At 46.6% G+C, this 18,288-nt stretch overlaps 2 protein-coding genes across 5 annotated transcripts; both read left to right on the top strand.

Moving 5' to 3' along the window:
* The first annotated feature begins 26 nt into the window (after window positions 1-26).
* On the top strand, window positions 27-4,353 carry LOC144209285 (pyruvate dehydrogenase E1 component subunit alpha, mitochondrial-like). 2 transcript variants are annotated; one of them, XM_077735509.1, is made up of 13 exons: window positions 27-196; window positions 673-693; window positions 1,036-1,191; window positions 1,412-1,477; window positions 1,764-1,937; window positions 2,041-2,167; window positions 2,232-2,323; window positions 2,394-2,486; window positions 2,672-2,827; window positions 3,090-3,161; window positions 3,244-3,311; window positions 3,408-3,516; window positions 3,808-4,353. In XM_077735509.1, exons 1-13 carry the CDS (start codon window positions 137-139, stop codon window positions 3,970-3,972), a joined length of 1,359 nt encoding a protein of 452 aa, XP_077591635.1. In that variant the 5' UTR covers window positions 27-136; the 3' UTR covers window positions 3,973-4,353. The 2 variants fall into 2 exon arrangements, with proteins under 2 accessions (XP_077591635.1, XP_077591636.1); XM_077735510.1 differs by lacking the exon at window positions 1,036-1,191.
* Window positions 4,354-4,848: 495 nt separating this feature from the next.
* On the top strand, window positions 4,849-17,927 carry rps6ka3b (ribosomal protein S6 kinase, polypeptide 3b). Of its 3 annotated transcripts, XM_077735491.1 has the most exons (23): window positions 4,849-5,061; window positions 5,161-5,331; window positions 7,796-7,855; window positions 11,886-12,002; window positions 12,114-12,195; window positions 12,270-12,350; window positions 13,401-13,480; window positions 13,569-13,675; window positions 13,810-13,847; window positions 13,922-14,064; window positions 14,204-14,274; window positions 14,354-14,442; window positions 14,521-14,585; window positions 14,664-14,766; window positions 14,839-14,951; window positions 15,350-15,475; window positions 15,544-15,633; window positions 15,691-15,849; window positions 15,920-16,081; window positions 16,394-16,470; window positions 16,538-16,655; window positions 16,772-16,912; window positions 16,968-17,927. In XM_077735491.1, exons 2-23 carry the CDS (start codon window positions 5,269-5,271, stop codon window positions 17,088-17,090), a joined length of 2,208 nt encoding a protein of 735 aa, XP_077591617.1. In that variant the 5' UTR covers window positions 4,849-5,061; window positions 5,161-5,268; the 3' UTR covers window positions 17,091-17,927. The 3 variants fall into 3 exon arrangements, with proteins under 3 accessions (XP_077591617.1, XP_077591616.1, XP_077591618.1); XM_077735490.1 differs by lacking the exons at window positions 4,849-5,061; window positions 5,161-5,331; window positions 7,796-7,855 and adding an exon at window positions 9,450-9,603; XM_077735492.1 differs by lacking the exons at window positions 4,849-5,061; window positions 5,161-5,331; window positions 7,796-7,855 and adding an exon at window positions 11,703-11,785.
* Window positions 17,928-18,288: the final 361 nt, after the last annotated feature.

The raw sequence follows: 18,288 nt of genomic DNA, 5'->3' as shown, positions 1-18,288 counted from the left end.
ACACACTCCACACAGCAGACGGCGGTATGGCACATTACAAATGCCACCCGAAGAAGACGAAGACTTTCCCGCCTCTTCCCAGCAACCAAAAAGTCGCCTTAAATCCTCTTAAAAACTCCCCACGCCGTTTATTATCATGCAAAACATGTTGACTCTCCTCTCCAACGCCCTTCTTCGGATCACCGGCAAGACTGCGGTAAGTTTTCCGGCCAGGCTGCTCTTCAATGGAAGCCCTTTTCGGCTCCAGACGAGCTAATTGTGCTAACTATGCTGGCTGCTGACCTTGTGGGCGCCTTGCTTGAACTCTGCTTATTCCTTGTTTTCCTCCTCATTTCATTAGTTACTGACTTTAATTAGACGTCAATCAAACAGCAACATGACTTTATACCCTATGTTTATCTGGTCAGTTTTGTCGTTAAGGTTAACATTCACTAAAAGGTACCATAAGCCAGTCCTACACATTTCCTCGTAAAATAATGCTTTCTTGTGGCCTAAGTGCATCTTTCACAACCACCTCTTAATCAATAGCTCCGGTATTTCTGGAACTATAGTATAACATGCTTAGAAAGTACATTCTCACGTTTAACCAATGTCTTACCTTCCTTTGTAATGCTGTATTTCTCACAAATTTGTCTCGCTTTTTGTATGTTTTCACCTTCAACTGCACTCCAGGGAGCCCAAACCGTGTCTGAGGTAAGAAGCACCTTTTCTTTGTCACTTTTGAACATTTTATACTCTCCATTCTTATAATTTTCACTGAAATATTCCAGTTTACTGCCCTGAAAGGCTCCCACTTGCAATTGAAAGAAAATGGCCTCTTTCTTAAAATGGCGATGGCATTTTTTTGTCCCTCTCCCTAGGAATTTCCAAGCATTCCAAGAAGCATAGTTATCTAAATCACCTCATATGGGTGTAAACACTTGGTCACTGTTCAAATGTTTGAATCTACTCACAGCAGACCTGCCTCCCATTTTTTTCCCTTTTTTGGATTTGGTTTTAAGCGCCCCCTCATTAGTTGGGTCCTCTGCTTCCCAGTTGCTGATCAATCTGTCCGAGTACGTCAGTCTAACTTCGCCGGCGGCCCCCGACTTGGCACGGATGCGCCGCCTGCCCCGCAAACCCCCGCCACTAGTCGGCGCTATGGCCGGCGCGGCGCCTTTAGCTAGCACGTCGTCCGATGCCGGCCTCCAGGTCTGCCTCCCCGTTACTAACATTTTCTGGTGTAAACAACAACAACAACAAAAACTCCTAATTGAGCATCCCGTGCTTTCCGCCGATAAATAAATCGTCTCATTGGCGTCGAGCAGATGTTGGGGATTGGTTTTGGCGTGGTCTTGAGTGTGTGGAGCTCGCTAGCTAACCTGTTTGGCTTTGTTTACTGGGCTTAACGTGCTGATTTGTGTCTTTTCAGGCCGCCCGTGTCAGTGCGACCCAATCTTTTGCCGACTTCACGTCTCAGGTGACCTTGGACGTTAAGGTGAGCTTGAAAAACATCTTGATTGTGAATCTGAAAAACTGACCAATCTCTTGTAATCAGCGTAGCGCATGGGTGACCAATCACCCTAAAAAAAAGAAAGTCGGCACTCGTCATTGACTTTCTCGGGCCGCACAAAATGATGCGGAGGGCCAGATTTGGCCCCCGGGCCGCCACTTGGACACCCATGTACTAATCTGTCATTCGCTGGCAGGATTCAACGTGGTGTGGTGCTAGTCGATCTGTAAAATGTTGACAACCATTTTTTATTTTATTCCCCTGCTGCTAGAAATGCGATTTGCACCGATTGGAGGAGGGGCCTCCCGTGAAGGCGGAGCTAACCCGCGAACAGGGCCTGCGTTATTACCGCACCATGCAGACGGTGAGACGCATGGAACTGAAGGCCGATCAGCTGTACAAGCAGAAGATCATCAGGGGCTTCTGTCACTTATATGACGGACAGGTATTTTTCATATCTGCTAACTACCACAGCACACCGTCCGTCAATACTGCGCATCACCATTCGACGGAGGAGGAAAAAACGTAATGATTTTGTTGTTGCGCAGGAAGCGTGCGCCGCCGGCATCGAGGCCGCCATCCAACCCAGCGACCACCTGATCACGGCGTACCGCGCGCACGCCTACACGTACACCCGCGGCGTGGCCGTCAGGGAGATCCTGTGCGAGCTGACGGGTAAGGTCGCCCGTTAAAGAAGGCGACCGGTTCGACGCCGCGCCTCAGCCGTGTCGCTGCCCAGGTCGGAGGGGCGGAGTCTCTAAAGGGAAGGGAGGCTCCATGCACATGTACGCGCCACATTTTTACGGAGGGAACGGCATTGTGGGAGCGCAGGTGAGTGTGGCAGCGGCGGCGTGGGCTTCCGGTTAGATGCTTTGGGTTAATTCTTCCTTGTCGCATTCAGGTTCCACTCGGTGCCGGAATCGCTTTGGCGTGTCAGTATCAAGGCAATAAGCAGCTGTGCGTGGCGTTGTATGGTGACGGCGCCGCCAATCAGGTAAGATACATCTATACGCTTCATTTTAGTTTGATCCTAAAACAGAAAGTCGACACTCGTCATTTATTTTCTCGGGCCGCACAAAATGATGCGGCGGGCCACATTTGGCCCCCGGGCCGCCACTTGGACACCTGTGAGTTCAGCCTTTTGAATATGCTTTTTTTTTTTTTTTTTTTCCCGAACAGGGGCAGCTCTTCGAAGCGTTCAACATGGCCGCCCTCTGGAAGCTCCCGTGCATTTTCATCTGCGAGAACAACCAGTACGGCATGGGCACGTCGGCGGAGAGGGCGTCGGCTTCCACCGACTACTACAAACGAGGAGACTACGTACCGGGCATTAGAGTGAGAAACACGCAACGTCGTCGTCGTGACACGGTTCGGGGGTCCCGGGGTCACGGTTCCAGCGAGACTGTGCGCTGGGACCGCCCCCTTGTGGACCAAAAGTAGAACACGACGCTTTCCGTGTGTCCTGGCAGTTACAGGTGTGAGCATTTACCTAGTCGCCTAGTGTTCATGTATGATACTGCACACAAAATGTGAATGGGATAGGAGAGACGGCCATTTTGCTCACGCCACTTCAGCTCCTTTTTTTTTCTCCACACAGGTTGATGGGATGGATGTTCTGTGCGTGAGAGAGGCCGTCAAGTTTGCGGCGGACTTCTGTCGAGCTGGGAAGGTAAGGCCAAATGTCTGGTTGAGGAAAAAATAAATAAAAGATCCTGTCCTCTGATTGGTTCCTGTAAAACTTTGTCTGAAAGGGTCCAATTGTGATGGAGCTGAAGACGTATCGTTACCACGGGCACAGCATGAGTGACCCTGGTGTCAGGTGAGTCTTTTATTTGACTAAACTAATACTTTTTTTGTCAATGGCCAAATTTATGGCGCACAAATTTTAACTCTCTGTGATGATGTTTGTTTGTAGCTATCGTACTCGCCAGGAGATCCAGGAAGTGCGAAGCAAGAATGACCCCATCGCATCGTTGAAAGAGCAAATGTTAAATAACAACATGGCGTCCGTGGAGGAATTCAAGGTACGTGCTGGTAGATAAACCTAGATAATAATACGTAATGCGAATATAAATGATGCTGTTATACCTCCAATATTCCACAAGATGACGCCAGAGCGAACGTCCCCTCCAAAGAGATTTTCCCAAATGCCCACCAAACTGATTTTAAATGATTTAGAAAGGGAATTGGGGGAAAAAAACAACCATTTTGAACGATAGCTTTAAATTTAAACGATGAGTGGTTAATGTTTACAAGAATTCCAAAATGGCGGTCTCTTCTGAGCTGTATTATTGATGCATATGGTTCTGATTTAGGAAATGGACGTCGCCATCCGTAAGGAAGTGGAGGAGGCGGCGCAGTTCGCCACGGCTGACCCCGAACCACCGTTGGGGGATTTGTGCAACCACATCTTTAAAAACGAGCCTTCGTTGGAGATCCGTGGGACCAATCCCTGGTCAAAGCTTATCTCCGTAAGCTAAAACCGCAACGCAGATTCAGATTCTGACTAGAATTCTTCATGGGACCGAGTCTTGGATCTTTTATTTATTAATATAATTTAATATATTATGATCTTGTTTTCTACTTGAGGTTTGTGCCGGCCAAATGTTTTAACAAGATAGATTATTTAACGTTTGATGTGTCTATTCTGCTGAATACTGAATATTTTTTACTCCGATTGTAAGCAATATTTATAATTTTCATCCATGCACCAAAACTTTCTAATGTTTACCAGTTTTCAAACATATTTCAAAATAAGCACTTTATTTTAATGTTGTCAATTCACTTGTCTGTTACAGTAAAAGTCTGCTATGCCAGTTTTGTTGTTATGTATGAGATTAAATAAAAAGAAAAGATGTGAATATTTTGGGTGTTTCTTGCCCGCTTGAATATGCTTGGATAGTTGTTCAACCATTTATAAAGTATAATTTAAATCCAATATTTTTATTAATTCGAAGTTATTTCCGCGTGTGCCGTCACCTGACAGCATGGCTGCTTTTGATTGGCTAAATGTCACTATCCACGTCACTATCAGCATATGACAAGTGACTGAAGAATAATACGTCATGCAAGTCAATTAAAATATGCCCAATATAAAACTATATTTTTTGAAATCATAAACTCAAAGTAGAAATCATGTTAGAATGTAAATAAAACTACAAGAAGTAAAAGAAATACCCCCCAAAAAGTCACTTTGACGGGAGTAAATTGAGCTTTAAAGTTTCCGAAGATAACCGGAACAAGACCGTTATTAATGTGGTTAAATGAAAGATTAAGCGTTCGACTGTGATTTACAAAGCAGGACAGGTAAGGCGACACCGGCAGCCATATTGGGAAGTACAGGAAGTGAACGTGAGGGCGGGAGCGAGAGAGAAAGAGGAAGAGCCGACAAGACGAGACCAAAGGGGGGGACGGCGAATAGACAACAGGAGTTGGACGACTATTTCATGTGTCTGTCTTCTCGGAAAGGGAAAAAAGGGCGTCCTCTTTGCCTCTTCTAAATGTTTGTCCGTCCGTCCGGTGGCAGGGAGGACGAGAGGGGCGGACTCGGTGCGACTGCACACCCCCGCGTAGGTCGCCTTCGGTCGGCTCTGGAGCTCCGTGGCGGGTCGGCGCAAAGCGGCAAAGCCAGCCGGAACTAGCTTAACATTTTTTTTTTTGCCGAGAAGCGAACGAGGTTGGAAGAGAAAAAAGAAGTCGATCAAGAAGGACGGGACGTTCCGGCACGTTCCGGGTGACCAAAAAAGAGAGACAAGTCGAGGCAGAGGGGCGACAAGATGCCGCTGGCTCAGCTGGCGGATCCCTGGCAGAAGATGCCGATAGGGGGGACGACGGGGGAGGTGAGTGAGTCCCCTCAGTCCGCCGGCTTTTAAATCAAAGTTCAGCAACAACGCTAATATATGCATAATGACAACATTCCCACTTTACTACACGGGTTAAAAAGACTCTTTTCATGACAAACTCGGGTCTTAAAGTAAAAAAAGACTAATTAGGGCTGGGTGAGTTCACAAGACATTCATTTTTGTGACAGGTCACATAAAAAGTGGATTAAATACTACTTTTGAATGAAATACTTTACAGAATGCAGTTGTTTTTTTAAACTGTATGTATTGACTATGTCCTTAAATGGACGGTAATGAACGTCCAATTCGTTTGAACTGGGAAATACGGTTTTTTGCCATCTCATTATTGAACAGAATGCGATTAATCGCCGTCTGAAGACGACCATTGCCCAGCCCTAAAAATAACTTTTCTTTTTTTTGTACTGAATGACGACCTTGATGACTCACCTGACGAGTGTGTCACCACTCACTAACACTCTCGCTATTAACCACAGTGTCATAACTAGCATGCTACATACTTCCTGATAACCGCTTCGAACAAAGAAAACACAAAAAAAATGGTCTTGAATTTTTGGAGTTGGCGCGAGATCTTAAAAAAAATATTCAGAAAGAACGCCGAGACCTCAAATAATGAGGAACTTATTACACGACATGGTCAAGATTTATGGTTTTTACATTTTTAATGAGCGTTCTTTTCATGCTTTAACCCGTCTAGTGGGAGTGACTATTGCTTTCATGCAGAAATTATGATTTATGTTCTTTTTTTTTGCTATTACAGGCCACTTTACTCCAGTGGAAATAAATTGGACGTCTCTGGCCGTCAATAGCATGCGTTGAGTTAAAAAAATGGTTTTAAAGCATAAAAGCGAAAAAAATCGTAAACAAGCTAGCTCTTGTTATACTATTTTTTTACGAGTTTGTTTACTACAACTAAATATTTCAACATCATTTGCTTGCCAGATTATTTTTTGTGGTGTACAATTTGTGGCGCCAAAAATGTTGACACGAATAACCTTTTCATGTTGGATAACTTTATTTAAACTGGTTAAAAAAAAAACGCCATTTTGGGTGTGCCCTTTTTCCGTTGTTAGAATCGGATCTGCAAAAATCAGGTTCTGGTCTTGGAATAAGAATTGCCGTTGGTTTACCGGGCCACTAATGGCGTCCGGCGGTCTTAATGGACGCCGGACGTTAATAGAAGCTCGCCTCGCCATTCTATTCCCGGGTAATTGCGGCGTTTGCGCTGGGGAGTAAAGTGTGGGATGGGTCGCTGGGACGTCTGCGTCTGAGTCAGCGACTTCCAGTTCTTCAAGTTCTTCAAAAATCTCAGTAAACCAGCAGAAGGCGTCTCCGCCACGTGAGTCAGGAAGGAGCTTGCGTAAGCGCCTCCACTTCCTGCGTGGCGGCGGCGTCGCCATCGGGGACCCCCGCGCGCCACCACTTCCTGCTAGTGACAGTCGGCAATTTGAGAGAAATTGCGCGGGGGGTGCTTTGGTCTTTGTCCCAGGGGCTTGTTTCCTTCCCGTCGTATTGTCCGCACTATAGGGCGCGACAAAAAGACCTCCATTTTCTAAAAAAAATATGCATTATGAATCAATACTGGTTCATTATCGTATAAAGCTTCATTTAGTGGATGCATAACATAACTAACGCAACCAAAAATGAGACAGGATTCATTGTATTTGTTTTTTTTTGCACAAGACGCAAGCAAGAATGCAGTGAGTCACGTGGACGAGCTCGTACCTGCTCGCCAGTTTCCCACCCGCGTTTTTCTCCACGGCGGGGAAGGCGCGGTGAACTTTGAGCCCTGCGTCCACTCCAGGAATTATGTTACAAGGAGAAAAAAATCTGAAACAAAATGGCCGTTGAATGCTATGATAGGAAAAGTATAAAAGGGCTATTTTGCTTAAATTAATAAAAAAATGTTGACTTTTTTCCCTTTTGTAACTTTTTAAATTGTGAGATAACCATGAAAAAAGTCTTAAAAGGCTTAAAATGTTTAAAAAAGCAGTAAATTGTCGATTAATTTGGTAACCAATTAGCTTTCGATTAATCATAGCAACCCAATCGCTATGATTAAGTTTCACCAACTATTTTTTGTTTAGTATAAATTCATTTCCATTATCCTGAGCCACCTAGTGGCCGTTCTGCGTAATTGCAGGGTCTCCATTCAAAACGCATTTGTAGTAAATGTTAAAAAAAAGTCCTCCTTTTAGCGCTAACTTGTCAGCCTTCATTTTTGCATCAAACGTGGCACGTCAAAACACCGTCGCCATTCTTGGAATTTTTTAGCGTGCCGCGGCCTGCCGCGGGTGGCGTCAACCGGGACGCCATCTTCTTTTTGTGAATAAACCACAAGACTCTTTGAATTTAAAACTAAACCAATATTCTTATTCCCCATTTCAAATGAAATCAGCTAATCTTACTAGCTTTAACCTTTGACCTCTGCCTTTCCTCCCAGGATTCCCACAACGACCCGGAGGACTCGGCGGGCGACGACGACGGCGTGACGTCCTGCATGGTGAGTTTGCCCTTTTTGTTTCCATTTCAATGTCGAGAAAGGTTCCAGTTGCGTTTCTACGTATTAGTAGCCTGTCTTTTATTTGGTGGGCAGCTGCAGGTATGGATTTTTTTGGAAAGGCAGAGGAGATGGCTTATAGATTGGAAGTCTGAGACGAGCTGAGTAGTCATTACGGCGCCCTCTTGGGTCCTTAGCGAGCGCTGGCGCAAACGCACTTAGCTGCCGGGCCGGCCGACGGGGGTACGGTTACACCGTCAAATGCTGGGGGTGCGCCGCTATCTCTCTTCATGCTTTTCAAATCACCTTGCGCAGGGAGAACATACAAGGATATAAATAAATACGGGGACATTTTTCAAACAGATTGTCTTCCAATCATCTATAGCGTTCATTTCTGACCCAAAATGGCTGCTCGCTGACTCTGCTTTCCCTCACACATCAACCAAAACAGCCACGCTAGGCTAATCTAGCTAAATTGTCTTAACGGTTGTTTGTGCCACGGTGCTCCGTGACTGGCCGGATACCAAACTAGGGTCTCTGTCGTTGGCTGGGCTAGGCTCCGGCACCCTTGGCAACTCTTGTAGGACAGGCTCAGAGCCACGATCAGAGGGAAAAAAATCATTAATTATTCAACGAGGGGCTCTTTGCACTCTTAATATGAACGCTTCTCATTTTTCACATTCCGCATTTTTATTTATTTATTTATTTTTTTAATGGAGGATGTCGCAACTTCCTTTGTGTGTGTGTGCGTGAGTGTCAAGAGGCAAAAACCGCACAAAGTATGTCCAGATGCTCCCACCAGATTAAAAGCCATCTGTCACTCAATACAAACACACACACACACACACAACTGGTTCATCAGGTGTGTGTGTGTGTGTACATTGACGGCTATTTCTGTCTTTGGGACGGACGACTAGACTGGTCATTGGCTGCCATTCACGGAGTTAGGTGTCCCATCCATTTGGGCTGGGAGGTTGCCAGATAAAATGCAGTTTTGGGGTAAAAAATAAGGATTTAGGAGGGAAATATTCTGGTCTTGATAATGTGTGTGTTGGTGGTGCCAGGCGGGGAGCGGTGCGTTGTGGGCGTGGCCATTGAGAGAGGTCGCGGGGGCGATGATGTAATACGTTCGACCCCTTTTTCCTCAGCGCGGCGCTCTCCAGGAAGCGACCAATCACAGCCCGCCTACACAATATCTTTGTCTCTAATCTGCACTCTAAAGTTACACATGCGTGCGCAGGAAGTTCATTTGAAAATATGTCATATTTTAAAAATACTACATTAATAATGACTTTTACATTTTGTAACTTTATTGAAAAAATTATATAGTGACATCATCAACAAGTATTACATTTATTATAGGATGACTCTAGCAATCAAAAGATTAGTTTGCAACATGATCCTTTCAAAAAAAAGTAGGATAATTCATAAATAATTTCGGTTAACGATCAATTTCATGGATTTTTTTTTTCCCCGAGCTTGCTTTTTTTAAACTTCAATCCATTTTGAGTGAGGCGTGCCTCCGTCCGTTTGTCCGTCCGCCTTCCCGCGCGGATGTTGTTGCCACGGAAACAATGACAGGACGTGATGAACAGCTGGCAGGGACGGAAGGACGGACGGACAGACGGACGGACGGACGGGAGGTCGCGCGCCAACTCCAAAGCCAGCGGCGGCAGACTTTTCCAATCGGCTCGCTCGGCGCCACCTCGCCGGTCATGAAGACGCTTTTGCTGCACGCTAGGAGACGTCAGGTACAAAGTCCGCTCGTCGTTATGTCTCGTACCGGCGTGAGGGGCGGGGCCAAGGAGTCGTTTCCCCGCCCACTTTTGTAGAACTTGCTGTCGACCTCATATGGGAAAGACCGCTTTATTTTGGATAAGTTTGTGCATCTATTCCTTCACTTTCTGAACCGCTCATCTTCGCAAAGGACACGGGGGGTGCTGGAGTGTATCCTAGCTAATATCGGACAGTATGTGGGGGACACCCTTAGCCAATGGCAGGCCACAATGAGAGAAACAATTGATCACTAGGATCAATTTAGCATACAATTAGCTTAGCATGCTTAAGGTACCTGGAGAAAACCTACGCAAGCCCGGGGAGAATCAACATGCCAGCCTTCCCTCCTTCAAAATGAATTGGACACTGTGTTTTCTCACTGTGCAAGTCAGTCTTATTTCCCGCGGGGAGGGCGTCTGTTATTTGATCCAAGCGAGCGGAAACGCAGTAACCTGGCAAATCCCAAATGTGTGCGTGTTAATTTGATTGCGTAAGAGCATTAGAGGTCGGGGATTGTGTGGAATGAATCCGCTCCATCGCTCGCTGGCCGGGTTATGCCACGCCACCTCCCTCCACGCCATACTTCTTTTTAACCGACGGAAAGACATTTTCACCCTTTTGCGCATTGTTTGGCCGTCCTTGACGGACGCACAAATTTGCAGGGTGGCGACAGGTGCGGGTAATCTAAGAAATGTCACCCAGGGTGCGCGTTTATATTGCGACAGGTGGGAATGAGGAGGGGGCGGGGCTTCAAACTGGGGCCAAGGTAAAGAGAGTTTACGCTCATCCAATCACGACACAGCTCCACATTGACAAGAAATGATTCTACTCCATTTTGTATTACTCTATTGTACTTTTGTAGTACTTTACTCTACTCTCAGTACTTTAGTTTGACTCTTCTACTCTCTTTTACAATACGTAACTTCATTTTTCTCTATTTTACTCCACTGTACATTTCACTACTTTGTGTTACTGTACTTTCCTTAACTTTAACCTTACTTTGACTCATTTTACTCTGATCTTAAAGTGTCCTAATAGCTCCTATTTGTTGTTGTTGTATTTAGAGGGGGGAGGGGGCTTCATGTACTGGTGGCCTTCAATCATTGGTCAGTCTGAGTGTGTGTGTGTGTGTGTGTTAGGGGGAATCTCCAGAATACCTGATGGAAATTCTGGATGGAAGCTTCCAGCTGTGAGTCACAAGGGGAGGAGAGTGCGGGGAATCCCATAAATGGACCCCCCACCCACCCACCCACCCACCCACCCACCACCGACCCCTAACACACACACACACACACACACCCTCTAAGGCGGGCATCCCCCGGCACAGCTCACAGTCAGCCGTCGACCGTCGGCCATGACGCTTGGCGCCGAGCCGTCCCGCTGGCGCTTCTTGGCCGCTCTCCTCCGCCGGCTGAAAGCGCTCCGTCGCTTCCCCGCCGGGGAGGCCGCCAAGAAGGGATCGGCGCCCCCCCGCAGCTGGACCGTGAGTGGGCGAGCCTGGCGTGTGTGCCGTGCCTTTCATTCAAAGTCAGATTCAGATCATTTTTTTGTGTGCTGTATTGGGCCATAACGATCATTTTTGCTTGATTGGACAGCCGGGGGGTCAGAATTGGGGTAGTGGGTTTGATTCGGAGTTGGCATGTTGTCCCCGGGGCTTGCCTTTGTGGGTTTTCTTGTGTGGGAAGGTGACTCGTTGAATGAGTGGCTGATGACGGTGTTGAACACAACAACGCTGGCTTTGCACTTTTAATCCCGTGATTAAGAGGTGCCACATGAGCCTCCTGCCCGCCGCCATCTGCGTTTCAAATGTCAACATTCCTCGCCGTTTCCGACACATATAAAAGAGTTCACCACTGCGCAGACAATCACCCACCTCCCCGTCATCCACTTTAACAGCAAGACATCTTCTTTATAATAATGAAAGCTAAAAGACACAAGAAAAGTGTCCAAATCTCAAATAAAGACGGCGAGTGTGAGGGAAGAAGGCGGGCAGAAAAACGAGGGAGCGAGAGAGCCAGACACTGAAAAGAATAGCGCCAAGTGTTCAAAAAGAATCAGTAGCCGGTGCCGCTCCATCCCGTCGCCATGTCGTCGTCGTCGCGCTCCAGGGGTCGCGCCCTCAAACTCCCAAACCCGTCGTTCGCCCTGGAAATCCAGGTAGGCGCCATTTAGCTAAAACCAGGCGGGGGCCACGTTTCTTAACACTGTCAAAAATGGACGTCCAATCCGTCTTCTTACGTTTTTCTGTCTTTTTCAGGACGACGTCCCCATCAAGGAGATAAACATCACTCACCACGTGAAGGAAGGCTGCGACAAAGCCGACCCCCGCCAATTTGAGCTACGCAAAGTCTTGGGACAGGGTTCCTTTGGCAAGGTCAGCCCATAAAATAACCCACAAAATCAACATCTATTGGAAAAAATGCCCGCAAAATGCCCGGGAAAGTTGATAATGAGTGAACAATCAATCACAACATGTGTGCTTTAGGTGTTCCTGGTGCGAAAAGTGAGCGGGCCCGATGCCGGACAACTATACGCCATGAAAGTCCTCAAAAAAGCTACGCTAAAAGGTTAGCACGCGGTCCAGTATCCATTGCGGGTAATATGAATAAAATGAAATTATTTGACCCGAACTATCTTCCAGTGCGAGACCGAGTCCGGACCAAAATGGAGAGGGACATCCTGGTGGAGGTCAATCACCCCTTCATCGTTAAACTGCACTACGGTATGGATCAAATTCACTTGGATTTTTTCACTAAAAAAAATAGAATTCCGACAAAAAAAACAAAGAACTCCCCTCTATGACCTCAGCAATATTAAAAAATGAACTTTTAGGCAAATTAGTTATTTTCACTTTAATTCAAAGGCGCTCACACATTTTTTGTGTCAAGATCTACTTTTCTTGTTGCTGGGCAGATTTTGGTTTTTAAAAAGAAGTTGAATTGACGGGGGTTGGGCAGCTTTTCCTTCCAAGTTGACAAACTTCCGTCCGAGTTGACAAACTTGAACCAGCGGGGGTTGGGCTGCAAGACCAGCAGCTGATGCCAATCCACTGATTGGACTTGCACAACCAGTTTTGTCTCACTAGTATTGTCTCAAGCGTGACTTACTACTGTGGGGGAGGGGGTTCCGACTTTTTCTGCTCTAAAATCCACTTTATTTATGTCATCTTTATGTCAAAATTAGCTTTTTGTGGCTTTTTTGTTCCAATTCATAAGAGCTAAAGAAAAACACATAAGGGGCAGGATCAAAATCTTATTGACTTTCCATCTACTAATAATAGTTTGCCGATCATAGGATAAAATGAATGATTGACTGGCGCACCGGTGTCAAAGTGGTGGCCCGGGGGCCAAATCTGGCCCGCCGAATCATTTTGTGCGGCCCGAGAAAGTCAATCACTTTCTGTCTTCGGATCAAATTCAAATGAAAATTGTAGATTTATGTTTATAGTCACGGGTGTCAAAGTGGTGGTCCGGGGGCCAAATCTGGCCCGCCACATCCTTTTGTGCGGCCCGAGAAAGTCAATCACTTTCTGTCTTCGGATCAAATTCAAATGAAAATTATAGATCTATGTTTATAGTCACGGGTGTCAAAGTGGTGGTCCGGGGGCCAAATCTGGCCCGCTGTATCGTTTTGTATGGCCATTTTTTTCATCCATTTTTTTTTTTACTTTTGAGTTCAAAGTTCATTTTGTCAAATCTAAAAATAAAACCAAAACAAACCAACCCCACCCGGTTTGATACACTTGGACTAGCGGTTGTTCTTTCATCCCCAGCCTTTCAGACGGAGGGGAAGCTCTACTTGATCCTGGACTTCCTGAGGGGCGGAGACCTCTTCACCCGCCTTTCCAAAGAGGTAACGCCCCCCCCAAACATAAAATTCCCGTGGCTAACACAACTAGCACGCCCCAAACGAATGGTCTCGCTCTCTCTTTGGACGCCAGGTGATGTTCACCGAGGAAGACGTGAAATTCTACCTGGCCGAACTGGCGCTGGCTCTGGATCATCTTCACGGTCTGGGCATTATTTACAGAGACCTCAAGCCTGAAAAGTACGTTTTAGTTTGATTTATTTTCATCAACATATTGATATACACATGAATAAACATTTAAAATGTAAATATAGAAGATTGTAGCCAGGCTTTAAGGTGATTGGCCATGAAGTTCACCGTATTGTTGCTTTCAGCATCCTTCTGGACGATGAGGGACACATCAAGCTGACAGGTGATTTGCCGCCTCTGGGTGGGCGGAGACAGACGGTGGGCGTGGCTCCAAACTCTGCTTCCGCCCGTGTGAAGACTTTGGCTTGAGCAAGGAGTCCATCGACCACCAGAACAAGGCCTATTCCTTCTGCGGGACGGTGGAGTATATGGCCCCGGAGGTGGTCAATCGGAGGGGGCACACGCACAGCGCCGACTGGTGGTCGTACGGGGTACTGATGGTGAGAGCACAAAATGACTTTTTCCTTTTTCATGGCACGACTGACCTTCCAAATGATTCTTGTGTGTTATTACTACACATTTTACTGTACTATTTGAATGAAATATGTTTCTATTTGAATTAACGCCACGTCCCCGTAGTTCGAGATGCTGACGGGAACGCTGCCGTTTCAAGGCAAAGACCGCAAAGAGACCATGACCATGATCCTCAAGTGAGTCCACCTGCAAGATGGCCGACGTCCGGCTACTATTTTGCACCACATCCGTCTGTGTTTTTTTTTTTTTTTGCAGGGCCAAGCTGGGAATGCCGCAGTTTTTGAGTTCGGAAGCCCAGAGTCTCCTCAGGAACCTCTTCAAGCGCACCCCCAACAACAGATTAGGTCAGCGACCAATCTTTTTTCCTACGCCGGTGCCCCGTCGCTCACTTTTTTTTTCCGCCCCCTTTCTCGCGTGGAAAGGCGCCGGTCCGGACAGCGTGGAGGAGATCAAACGCCATCCGTTCTTCAGCACCATCGACTGGAATGTCCGTTTTGGTTTTGACTTTTTCCATCCGCCATTGTGATTCCGCCATTTTAATTGGCCGACTTCCTCCCCCCTGCAGAAACTCTTCCGCAGGGAGCTCCCGCCTCCCTTCAAACCTGCGGCGGGACGACCCGACGACACCTTCTACTTTGACCCGGAGTTCACCGCCAAAACGCCTCGCGGTCAGTGCCCCCGCTCGTTCCCCCCTCCGGCCGTGACGCATCCGACTCACGGGTTTGATTTCCTTGAGTCAGACTCTCCGGGAGTCCCGCCGAGTGCCAATGCCCATCAGCTGTTCCGAGGATTCAGCTTTGTGGCCATAACAGAAGAAGAAGAAACGCAACCGGCGCCGAATACCATTGTTCAGGTAGGCCCAAACTGACTTCAAAATGGCCAACTGTTGCCAAAACATAGCCGTAGCATTAGCGAGATTGAAAAAAAATCAATTCAACCTCTTTAAAGTCCTATTAACGCTAAGCTAACGGCTCTCGGCGCTCACTTTAGCGTAGCGGCATCGTCAACTTTAAAAGTCAGCTCGAGAAAAATGAAAAAATCTTTTAAAAGTCCCATAATTCCAATAAACTCAAAGCTAACAGCTAGCTAGCATCACACTATATAACCGTCTTTAGCCTAGCCTCAGCTACATGCTGCATTGCAAACCGAGCTAGCATCATAGCTTGGACCCACAACTCTGAACAAATCCATAATTTTGACAGAAAAAGGACTTTTTTCCGGTATCATGACCATCAAATTTGTTCCCCGCAGCAACTCCACAGAAGTTCGTCCCATTTTGGCGACGCCTACGACATAAAAGAAGAAATCGGCGTGGGTTCCTACTCCATCTGCAAGCGCTGCGTCCACAAGGGCAGCGGCATGGACTACGCCGTAAAGGTAGGAGCGCCGTTTTAACCTCGCTTTGGCCACGCCTCTCAACATTTTTCATCCATTTTTCTATCCAGATCATCAACAAAGCCAAACGGGACCCCACGGAGGAAGTGGAGATCCTACTCCGATACGGCCAGCACCCCAACATCATCACCCTCAAAGACGTGAGTGACGTCAACGTCGGCGCGGTCGCCGTATTCTCATGGCCACGCCCACCCCAGGTGTACGACGACGGCCGCTCAGTATTCCTGGTCACGGAATTGATGAAAGGCGGAGAGCTGCTGGATAAAATCCTCCGTCAGAAGTTCTTCTCGGAGCGAGAAGCCAGCGCCGTCCTCTTCACCGTCACCAAGACGTTGGAGTACCTCCACGTGCAGGGGGTACGTAGGGCCACAAAGGCGGGGCCAAAATCAAGACCCTTTGAGTCATTGTGGGGTTTTTTTGGTGAAGGTGGTCCACCGGGACCTGAAGCCCAGTAACATCCTCTACGTGGACGAGAGCGGGAACGCCGAATCCATCCGGGTTTGCGACTTTGGCTTCGCCAAACAGCTGAGAGCGGAGAACGGCTTGCTCATGACGCCGTGCTACACGGCTAACTTTGTCGCTCCAGAGGTAAGTGCTAACTAAGCAAGTGGAAATGGAAAATATCTCTCATCTGTTTATTGGTCGCTACTTTTTTAAAAGTCAGTTTTTACACATCTAAAGTAGCTTTTTTTTCTTTGTAATGGAAATGTTCTTTTAATCATTTTTTAATTCAAATGGAAACATTATTTTTTTAATTTGATCCTAAAACAGAAATTCATGATTGACTTTCTCGGGCCGCACAAAATGATGCAGCGGGCCAAATTTGGCCCCCGGGCCGCCACTTTGACACCAGTGCACTACATTGGACGATTGATTTTTTGTGTCATTTCACCCTCGCAGGTTCTAAAGAAGCAAGGTTACGACGCCGCCTGCGACATCTGGAGCCTAGGGGTGCTCCTCTACACCATGCTGACGGGGTAAGCTAACAGCGACGTCCTCTTTTGGGCCATTGTTCATCTTTGTCTCCTTTTATTTTTGGGATAGTTTCACTCCATTCGCCAATGGCCCCGAAGACACGCCGGAAGAGATCTTGGCCCGAATCGGTAGCGGAAAATTCTCACTCTCCGGCGGATATTGGAACTCTGTGTCCGCCGAGGCTAAGGTACGCTAAGCTAACACGCAGATTTAGTCAACAACAAATTCAAATGAAGAAGACATTTTCCTGATTTTTCCCTGTTTTAAATAAATAATTGTCATTTTTTTGTGGCCCCCACTCAGGACCTGGTCTCCAAAATGCTCCACGTGGACCCTCACCAGCGACTGACGGCGGGCCAGGTCCTGCGCCACCCGTGGGTGACGCACCGAGACCAGCTGCCAAAATACACGCTCAACAGACAGGACGCGCCACACCTGGTTAAGGTGGGTAACGGCTTTTGACCTTTGACCTCTCGTCTGATCATAATATCTTCCCCAGGGAGCCATGGCGGCCACGTACTCGGCCCTCAACAGGAACGTTCCGCCCGTCCTGGAGCCGGTGGGGTGCTCCACGTTAGCGCAACGGCGGGGGGTGAAGAAGCTAACTTCCACGGCTCTGTGACCTCACGCCCCGCCCCGAACCCTCGCCTCCCGTCAACTCTGACCTCTCTCTGACCTTAGACAGACTACTGATGAAATCTAGGAAGCGCTGACCCCCCAAAAAGGAGCACATGGGGTTCTCCCCGCCCCACGCCGTCCCTCCCGCGCAGTTGATGGACCGTTGATGGCGCAACTTGTGCATTTTTTTTTGCTTTGGACAATCAAAACGGGAAGCGTGTACATAAAGCTATTCGTAGGATATTTGATCGTAGAAACACGACAAAACCCACAGAAGCATATAGCACATAGTCTTCGATTTTGACGGCCACGTATAAAAAATACTTGTAATATACGTTTAGGCCGCCAGGTGCGCTGTTTGTCCTGTTTTATTACTGATGGACTCCAGTTTAAGAACACTGATTTATGCAAAAGTGACTTCGTAATGATTAACTTCCATTCATAACTGGCAAAAAATACAAATAAATGTACTTCCTCGCCGTCACAAAGGAATTTCGCCCGCGAACGGGAATTGTAAATAATAAAAAGCTCAGGTTTATACTCGTCCAGAACGAGGCACTGGGAAATGTCAGCTACGTTAGCATGTAGCATGGAAATTAAAAGTAAGAGAGCCGCTTGGTTTGCGCTTAGCTTTTAGCGACCGCTTTGATTGGAAATGTGTCAGATGGGAATTTTTGGTCGTACAGCTTTTGGGAACAAGGAATGTAAAAGAATTTTTTTTCTGTATTTTTTTCCCTTTTTTCTTCTGCTCTTCCTCAGTCCGTCACATGTGACACAACCTCTTGTTTCGTTTTATACCTGCAGGGAGACTTTTTATGAAAATAAAATGATATTAAGTTAATGGTTTTCTCCAATTGTCATATATAACACGAAAGGAAGTAAGTATAATGTTTCAATCTGACATGAATGGACCTTGGACTGGTTTTAAATCTGGCGAGCAATACCTTATTTACCGCTAGGGGCAGCCGCACCGGTGTACACCAATAGCTCAACTTTTGATGTTTCGAAAAAGAAAATATTTTGACATAAATTATGCAAAATTGTATTGCAACTGAGCTCATTCCGTAGCCATAAGAGATTGTAATAAAATATTAGGTTGATTATTTATCTTAATACATTTTTCATCGCTAAATTATTACAGAGAAACGCATTTAAAATGTCTTTCTTTTAAATCAAATATAAATGCGATTTATAGTTTAAAA

The sequence above is a fragment of the Stigmatopora nigra genome, chromosome 16, assembly GCF_051989575.1.
Source record: "Stigmatopora nigra isolate UIUO_SnigA chromosome 16, RoL_Snig_1.1, whole genome shotgun sequence".
NCBI lineage: Eukaryota > Metazoa > Chordata > Actinopteri > Syngnathiformes > Syngnathidae > Stigmatopora > Stigmatopora nigra.
Note: the sequence above shows the minus strand (reverse complement) of the source record. Positions and strands in the feature narration are given on the sequence as shown.